The sequence below is a fragment of the Leptonychotes weddellii genome, chromosome 10, assembly GCF_054177405.1.
Source record: "Leptonychotes weddellii isolate Sample4059 chromosome 10, ASM5417740v2, whole genome shotgun sequence".
Lineage (NCBI taxonomy): Eukaryota > Metazoa > Chordata > Mammalia > Carnivora > Phocidae > Leptonychotes > Leptonychotes weddellii.
The window spans coordinates 15,811,177-15,820,410 of NC_138378.1; the positions used below are offsets into that span (position 1 = coordinate 15,811,177).

Here is a 9,234-nt window from a genome sequence, read left to right on the forward strand (position 1 = left end):
TTCCACAGCCTTGAGAACAGAGGGCTATTTGCTTAACCAAGGGGTTCTGAGTTCAGTGGCCTGAAAGCATTCTGGGCACTTGCTACTGTCTCAATCAGAGATTCTGCCCTCGCTTTCCTGTGAGGGCATTACTCCCTTCTCGTTGTGTATTATTTAACAAACACTTTTGGAGAGCTTATTTGGTAGGTGACAGATCCTATTGTAAGTGCTTTAGTATTTATAAGTCAGTATCTATTGCAAATGGTTGTCATAAGAATTCACTATAATTAATCCCTATTTTAAAGATGAGGAAATTGAGTTATAAAGAAGCTAAGTAATTTTCCAAGGCACATAACTAGTAAATAGTGGAGCTGGGACTTGAACCCAGGCAGTCTGGCTCCAGAGCCTGTGCTGTTCCCTCTGGGCTCTGCTTCAGGGTCCAAGGGGTAGTGTGGCGATGTGGTCAGTAGAAGGAGGGCCTGGCACCTGTCTTAGGCCTTCTGCTGCACTGGTTCCCTTGCCAGCCCTCTAGAGGATGGTCAGACTGAGTCTGACTCTGTCCTTAGTGGAAAGAACATGATACAGAAGAGACCCAACCCAGGCAAGAAGGAGAGAGGGGCAGCCACATCCAGAAGAGAGAAGCAGAAGCAGACAGGTAGAGGCATAGACATGGAGAGCAAGACAGCAGAAAGATGGAGGTGACAGGTGGTGGCTGAGGTCCTTCAGCCTTTCAAATTGTGGTGGGATGTGCTGCAGTTATTTCTATAACCTTGCCATTCTGGTGGAAACACATAGAAGCCCCAGGCTAGGGTGATGCAATTGGAGAGGAACCAGCTACATTCCAGAATGGGTACCCCACAGAGGTCATGAGCAGACTGGATGTGAGTGGGTGTGAGTGTGAGCTTTCTGCCTCGATGTGTGTACATATGTGGGTGAGTGTGTGTTTGCCTGGAAAGGAAGAGAGCCAGCTGAAAAAGCTTTGGGATGAGGGTGGATATGTGTAGGTCCTTGGCTGAGCATGACATAACAAGGAACCTTAGAGAACCATTCAGAAGCCCGACTGCCTGAGTTTGAATCCCAGCTACATCTCTTAAAGCCTGGGTGGACTTTCAATGAGTTACTTCCACTCTCTCTGCCTCCCTCTCTCATCTGTGAAATAGGGATGTAATACTCCCAATCTCATATAGTAATTGGAAGAATTAAAGGAGTTAATACACTGTGTTTGTGATAGCCTTAATAGTGCCTAGCGTGGAATAAGTGCTATATATGTGTTTATTAAAGAAATGAAATAAATTTGGGATTTATTGTTTCATGGAATTGTTATTCATTTCCTAGGGCTTCATAACAAAGTATCACCAACTGGATGGTGGAAAACAACCAGATTTATTCTCTTACAGTTCCAGAGGGTAAAAGTGTAAAATTAAAATGTTGGCAGTGTCATTCTCCCTCTAGAACTCTGAGTAGAATCCTTCCTTGCCTCTTCCTGGTTTCTGGTAGCTACTGGCAACTCTTGGCTTCCAGCTGCCTCCCTCCATTCTCTACCTCTGTCCTCACATGCCTTCTCCCTTCATGTCTCCATCCAAATTTCCTTCTTGTAAGGATACCAGACCTGTTGGAGTAGGGCCCACCCTAATGACTTCCATCTCTAAAGACCCTCTTTCCAAAGAAGGTCACATTCACAGGTACCAGAGGTTAGGATTTCAATATATCTTTAGGAGGGGACACAATGCAACCAAGAACAGTCATTTAAAAAGTATCTGTTCTTGCCTTGGTTCTAAGATGCCAACTACCCCCTGTAGTGAAATCAATGCCCAGAAAGGGGAAAGGGTGTGTCCCTGGTAACTCAGTAAGGGATTGGGAGACCTAGAGCTGGCATCCAGATCTCCTACCTCTTGGTCCTCCACTTTCACAGGTGAAACATGATAGGGACTCTTCACTGATTCAGACCAGCTGAGGAGTGGGTTCTCAACATCAGGGTCCTCAAACTTCAGCTTGCGTTAGAATTACCTGGAGGGATTATTAATCATCCAGAGTTTCTGACTTAGTAGGTCAGGGGTGGGGCCAGAGAAATTGCATTTCTAATACGTTCCCAGGTGAAACTGATGTTGCTGGTCCAGAGACAACACTGTTCTACATCGGTGGTGCTCAAGCTTGGCAGCACATTATAATCACCTAGAGAGCTTTTGAAAACGCATATACCCAGGCTGTACCCCAGACCAATTAAACTAGAAGCTCGTCAGTAATTTTTAAAGCTCCCCAAATGATTTGTGCAGCCAAGGTTGAGAAACGTGGCTCTAGAATACATCAAAGGATGTTTTTAGTGAAAAGGCATTCTTCAGGGCATCCACTTTAGAAGATTCATATTTAATAAATAATGAGGCAATTTAAATTAACATGGCTGTTTCCTGTATTTAAAGGATTACCAGAGAGCATGTATTGAGTGCTTACTGTGTACCATGTACTAGGAAAAATGCCTTGCTAGCCACATACCATTTCATCTTCACAACCGCCTTCTGGGAAAGTACTATTGTACCTTCTTTTTAGAACCGGAGGAAACTGACATGCAGAGGGATGAGTAACTTGCAAGAGCTCACACAGCTAGTCTGAGATGGAGCCAGGTTTTGATGCCAGGCTGTCTGGCACCAAAGCCAGTGTGTTAACTGCTTTGCCATTCTGCCTAAGAGAAAGTGGTGTGTTCTCCTTTAAATCCTGCACATATCCATAGCCTCGTTTACCCTATTGACTCTGATGTGGTATAGCTCAGCCCCTGCCTCAATTACAGTAATTCTGAGTTAGTAAGGTTTGGATTAATAAGGTTTTGCTGCATTCACAAGGGACTAGAACCGTGTATACCATGGACTGAATTTGCACTTCTAATTTCATTCCGAAAAGAGAGGTGGAGGATTGTTAGAACAGGTGTCCTGCGCTGGCAGGTAGAAAGTAGGGATTGGGTCCCGTGGCTTCTGCCATTGTGCCATGTGCCTTGGCTAAGCCCCTCCTCTGTCTGGGCCTGTTTCTTGAATAAAATGAGAGGATGGTACAGTTCCCTTATACTTCTGATGCATAACTTTAAAGATCCGATCGTACCAGCACAGAAGCACCCCAGCTTCAAAGGGTACAGTGCCAGTTTTTAATAGGAGTAGAGTCTCAGCTCTGTGTTTTCTTTGTCCGCCTCCTACGGGCTGAGGATCTCTCTCTGGCTCCAGTGTTCCAATCTTTGTGGCTTCCCAGAACATCTATCCAGAGATACCAACAGAGGATGGGTCAGAGGAAGATCCCTGGGAGGAAAAGAAAGAGTGCCTTATCCGTGTCTCCCCAGGAGCATGGGCATAGCTCTTCACATGTAGGGAAAAACCCTAGGTGGAACCCCCAACACTCTCCCCCCGTTGGCTGGAGCCTCCTGTTCCCAGCCCAGAACAGATTCAAGGGTTTTGCAGAATCCAGATGGTGGAATTCCCTACCGCCTCTTTTCCAAGTCGCTTCTCAGTCTCTACTTGAACTTTTCCAGGGATGGGCTGCTTGTTACTTCCAAAAGCTTAAGCAGGGCAAGGATCATGCCTGGCTTTTTACATCATGGTCTCTTTCTAAGAGCTACTGGTACAAAGTAGGTGCTCATTAAATATTTTTCCAACAAATCATTGAGCAAAAAGGAAGAAACTACTAACTTTGGGAAGGAGACAAAGACTTCCTTAAGAGTGGGGGACATTTGAGTTGGGATGTAAAAGATGTAGAGAAGATTACCAAGGAAGAAGAAATGGGAAGGACAGTCAGGTATTAGGCACTTCCGAAAGAAACCCAAGAACTTCTACTTTGTTCTTTCTTCCTGTGTCAAGCCAACCTGTTTCTAATTCTGCTCCTGGGGCCACAACAGAGCCAGACATCAAATGTGTGAAGAGAGCATTCCTGAATATTCCCTCTCCTTGAGAAATAATCCCCATCGTTTCAGATGCTCCTTCTCTCAAAATGATTTCAGAACCTTTCACAGCCTTGCATTCCTTTCTCTTGAGCCATTCCACCTGACACTGTCCCTTATAAAGAGTGGTGCTCAGAATAAATCATAGGACTCAAGGTCCGTCATGGGCATATCCCCTGCCACCTACCCTCACTCAGCTAACAAGCAAAGGTCAGAAAGACCTCAGAGTGATCTGTTAGAAGAAAGAATGCCAAGAGCTATGGTCACATCACATTGTCCCCACCTGTCAGAAACAGTAAACTTTGGATTGCTAGGTCTTAAAACATTCTTCAGCTCTAGAAATATCCCTGCAGAGGAATAGATAGGCTTATGCATGTTCTCTTTTTACCAGCTTTTGGTACCCCCTGCTGGTGAAATTTTGTGACCCAGTTGGCAAGAATCTCAGAACAGCTAGAGAAAAAATTCCAAGTTTCAGAAGTCAGAAGTACTTGGGTCTTGAAGGATCTGAAGATTCCATGAGTTATGTGACTATCCTATTTATCATGTAACCATTTTATGTGATTTTTTAAAAAACATTCTGTAGCTGTGGCTATTCCATGGGCTCTAAGTGAAAAAAAATTCTGACTTCTGTAAACATTCCATTAATTCTGCAAACATCACAAGAATTCTATGATAACCACCGGAAGAAAATGCTAAGTTGTCAGACAAAAATATTCATAAGTAGAAATATTTCAGGTCACAAACTAATTTTGTGCAAGTTTTTCTTCCTCATTCCTCGTATGTATCTTTTTTTAAAGTGGTTATAATTTGCAGTCGGAGTAGGATGGCAATTTTTTCTGCACTTCAAATTGTAGACTTTTAAATATAAATTTGTACAACAAATTTATTGAGCACTGGCTATGTGCCAGACACTTAGCAAGAAATTGGAGTAGGTGCAAGAAGTCAAAAGCCCTTCACCCAAGAGGTTCTTGCCCTAGTGGGTGGGAGAGTTGAATCACTTCAGTTCAACTAGACAAGTGCTTAGCTGACTTGGCAACAAGGCTTTCTTTGATCTGCTGAGAGGGCTCAAATCACCTATTGGCATGCTTATAGCTCCATGCATTTCTCCTCCTTGGCTTTCATCACTTTCATGATTTTATATTTGTTTCTGTATTTACATGTTTAGCACCTGTTTTTGCCAGTAGTGTCTGTGTTTTTTGAAGGTCAAGGTCGTGTCTGGCTCTTGTCACTGTGATCTTACAGCTAGCAGAGACCGGTACGTGTAGGTGCTCAATAAATATTTGTACAGCGGATAAGTCAGCCAAGAAGAGAAAACCACAAATCTATTTAGAGGAGCAAGAGAAACCTCAAAGGAGAGGTGACATTTGAATACTGCTGAGCCTTGAAGGATGAAGAGGAGGTGGCCAATGGAGAAGAATGGGGACACATTAGGGAATATAGAGTATTGAGGAATTGTTGGGGGATGAAGACAGGTAGTTGGTGTTTCCTAAGAGGAGGTGTGTGTGGAAGATAAGGCTGAGTTGAAGCCTAGAGCCATAGCCTGAGGGTCTTTCATGCCCAACTCATAGGCTTGGATTTTCCCCTCTTTTAAGGAAAAACAGGGAAGGGACTCAGTTAAGCTCTGTGGTTATAGGAATAAACATGATTTTTCCTGTATTACCGAAAGGGTTTTTTAATACTTATATTTTGAATTCTGATAGAATAAAGATAGGTCCCAAAACTGTGGTTTTTGTGTTTTATTTCCTTCTATATTCCTTCCTTCTATTTGCACTTTGTAGCTGTGTTTGCCAGTTGCTAAAACACCTGTCTATACTTTTTTATATAGAACATCATCATTACCACGAACACATAGTGTCAACATGGGCTAAATACTAAGCATGCCATACTCCTGAGTTTTTATAACTTGGTTAGCTGTCCAGTTTTTAAATACCTATGTTTTGGAGAAACTCAATTTTTCATTTTTTATCCAGGTTTTCAGAGCTACCCAAACATTTCTGTAAAATGCCATTTATCATAGATGCAGCGAGACCTTTTATTATTATTATTATTCCTTTGGAAGCAAATGATTTGTGCCTAAGACAGCTCTCTCCATATTATTTTACCCCTGGGGGGAGTTCTGCCCCTACGGAAATATCAAGGCCACTAGTACACACTCACTTCTAGTTTTAAAGTTAACTTTCTTACTGGATTTCCTTTTATTTCCTGCTGGTGCAGTGTGAGCAGAGCTCAGAGAGAGGCAACGGATCTGCTGTATATTTTTTCAAATTTATGATTAAGAAGGTCACATATACATTTTTAAACACTCCTTTTTGATAATAAATGAAGAATAAAATTTCAAAATGTCATCAGTAGTAGACCCACTCATTTCTCTTTCGCTGGTGCTCCCCCTCCCCCCAGTCTGATTGCCTGGCAATGGTGAGAGAAGGCCCAAATGATCCAATGCTTTGCTCCTTGTTGTTTCTGTCTGTCAGAAAGATTCTGACTACTGGAACACAATGTTTGTAGCCAAAACATCCTAACCAAAAGACACATTCCTTTTCCTGAGGGTCCTTCTTTCTTCAGGCCAATGGAAAAAAAAGAAAAAGAGAAAGAAAGGAAAGAAAAAAAGAATTCCATTTTAGGCTACATTTGTCTTCAAATTGTGGCCCAAATCAGAGAGAGAAAATCCTCTTGTTGGGGGGCATTTCCTGGATCCAGATTCGCTCTTCCTGCCTCTCCACTCTGCCCTCTGCTTCCAGAGCTAGATTGACATGGACTCCATGCCTCCGGCTTCCAGTTGGTTTTAGCTAATGAGAGCCGCTGTTTGGAGGTCAGGGGGAGAGGGGAAGATGTAGTCAGGGTGTTTATGTCTCTGGTTCCCTCCCTGGGAGGACCAGCTGGATCCCTTGAGAGAGACTGCTGCTTCTGGGCCGGTGGTCTTCTCTTGTCTTCACAACTCTCTCCTTTGGGGTTCTGGTCGCTGCTGCCTCTGCTTGTCCCTCTGGACACATGGTGGCCAACAGCTCATCTGTCACTAGAGTGGACCTTGCATTCCCCTTCACCCTTCTTACTTTTGGCAGTAGTCCTTTTGCACATAAACTCTTCCCAAATTATCCCCACTTGAGTGTGCCATCTGTCATTTTTCTGTGCAGTCTGCACCTAGATTGAGGGACCCATGTATAGGGGGTTGCTATCATACTGTCAAACCAGAACTGATCCTAGATGAACTCCCCTAAAATACTTCTAGGTCTAGGGTTATTCTTTCGTATCATACCTCCTCTGACAGGGAGATCATTACCTCTTGAACTGCCTATTTCGTGACCAAGCAGGCTCCATTTTGGAAAATTATTTCCTACATGGTGCTGAATTTGACTTGTCTGAGAGATCTGTTGTTTCCATGCTGAGGTAGGAGTGATCAAGATTGAAGTTGAAGCCAAGACCTATGGAAAACAGAGCAAGAGACCTGAGAATTTACCCCCCAGATATTTAATATGCCCATTGCCTTCCACATCACAGGAACAAAATAACTGTATTTAGAATTGGAAATGTGGGGAAATCTCAGAGGAACTGTGTTGGTTTTTTAGAAATATTTGAAGAACTATTATAGGTAAGAGGTATTAGTCATATTTTTGTATTTCTAATGATCTAAGAACAATCAGTTAAGATTTAAGAGAAATAGATTTGAAATCCATATGGAGAACTTTTTAACCCTTCAGTTGCCTGGGGAGGTATCAAAATCTCTACCACTTGATATCCAGGGATTTCACGGTGGGTCTCCTAGAATGAGGTTGGACCAGTAAGGATGACATAAAAACAAGAATAGCAGTTGCCAAGTGTCGAATGTTCTCTGTGTGCCAGGCACTGTGCTCCATGTGTTTAGCACTTGATCCCATTTAATCATCATGACCCTAGGGGTTTGGTCTAGTTGTTTCCCATAATACATAGAGGATGAGTTCAGAACTTGAAGAGGCTAAAGAATTTGCTGGGGTCATGCAGCCAGCAGAGATAGGATATGAACCCAGGCCTTCCTGGCCAAAACCAATTTTTTTAACCTCCAGTGATGATGTCAGAATGACCTGGGGAACTAGGTGGTCACACACCGGCCTCGCCCCTGTCCTGCCTTCATGAACCAGGGCCTCTGTGTGCTTTTATCAGCTCTTGAAATAATTCTAATTTCCATCAGAGTTTGGGAACCACTGCTTTAAACTAGTATTATTATAAATACCATCTGGTTCTGAGGGTCTTTTATTCCTATGAGAATAGTTAGGCATCCAGTTCAGCTTTCGGTGTTCTCCTTTGAGCTACAATACTAACTACCCCCACCCTCACCCTTCACCAACCAACAGCCCCTACTTCAGTCTACCATTGTTTGGTGTGTTATTTTGTAATCTTGTCTCTGAAAAACGTCAGACTCCATTGCGAATCTCATTCAGAGCCTTGGGAACAGAAAGATCGATCTGGCCTCTTCCCCCCTTTGGAAGGAGAGCAAGGGAAGCATCATGCCAAGTCTCACTGATTTCCCATTTTAAGTTCAAGTAAAGAACATACCTATTGTTGGAGATGAGCCAGGATAAGTCTCAAATTTCTGAGTGAAGGAAAGCCATTAATGATTTCAGGAGGTCTTAGGCTTATTCCACCTTGGCATTGGAGGACCCACCATGACTGTTTCTGGAGAATGAGCCAGGTTTGGGGGTTGAGGATGATGAGTGGGGAAGAAGAGCAATCTGGTCTTCCCAATGCTTTAATACAGCTGAAACCATCTGACTGTGATTTTTTTCCCCTTGCACATGTCCCAAAGGAAGCTGGCCAAGAAGCAGAAGGAGACACAGAGTGGAGCCCAGAGAGAGATGGGGCCTGTGGCCTCAGCTGACAAACCTACCACCAAGCTCAGCACCAGCCGCAATGATGAAGGCTTCTCCTCTAGCTCTCAGGACGTTAATGGATTCAGTAAGTTGAGTCAACTAAGGGGAAGGGAATGCCCGTGGTCCAGCTTGACCCTGGTACCTCTGCTGTGGACCCCTCACAGTGGTCAGTTGCTAAAGGGCATGGGCTCAGGATGCTTCCCTGGGATGTTCCCAAGCATGTTCCAGGAAGGTTCTCCCTGGCAGAGACTTGGGGCAGCCCATCTTGAGGGAAAAGGAGAATTTAAGACTGTCCCCCAAAGCAGGTAGAAGTGGGGGCAGGCCATCTTAACTACTTGTTCACAAAATTAATAATATTTAAAAAAAAAAAAAAAGAGGACATGGTTATGCCCATAAGGAGAAAAACATGCCACACTGAACTGAGTGTCTTACAGTTTTCAAAACAGTGTTTCATATAAACTATGTAAGGTAGGTGCATCATGGATTATTACTGTCTCTGTT

The 9,234-nt window shown here is 43.5% G+C and overlaps 1 protein-coding gene across 1 annotated transcript in view; it reads left to right on the forward strand.

The window, feature by feature from the left end:
- Positions 1–9,234, forward strand: part of PTPRT (protein tyrosine phosphatase receptor type T) — a 337,632-nt gene that overhangs the window by 226,686 nt on the left and 101,712 nt on the right. Inside the window, exon 11 of the mRNA XM_081832270.1 lies at positions 8,670–8,818. Coding sequence (XP_081688396.1) covers positions 8,670–8,818 — 149 coding nt within the window. The remainder of the gene's footprint in view (positions 1–8,669; positions 8,819–9,234) is intronic.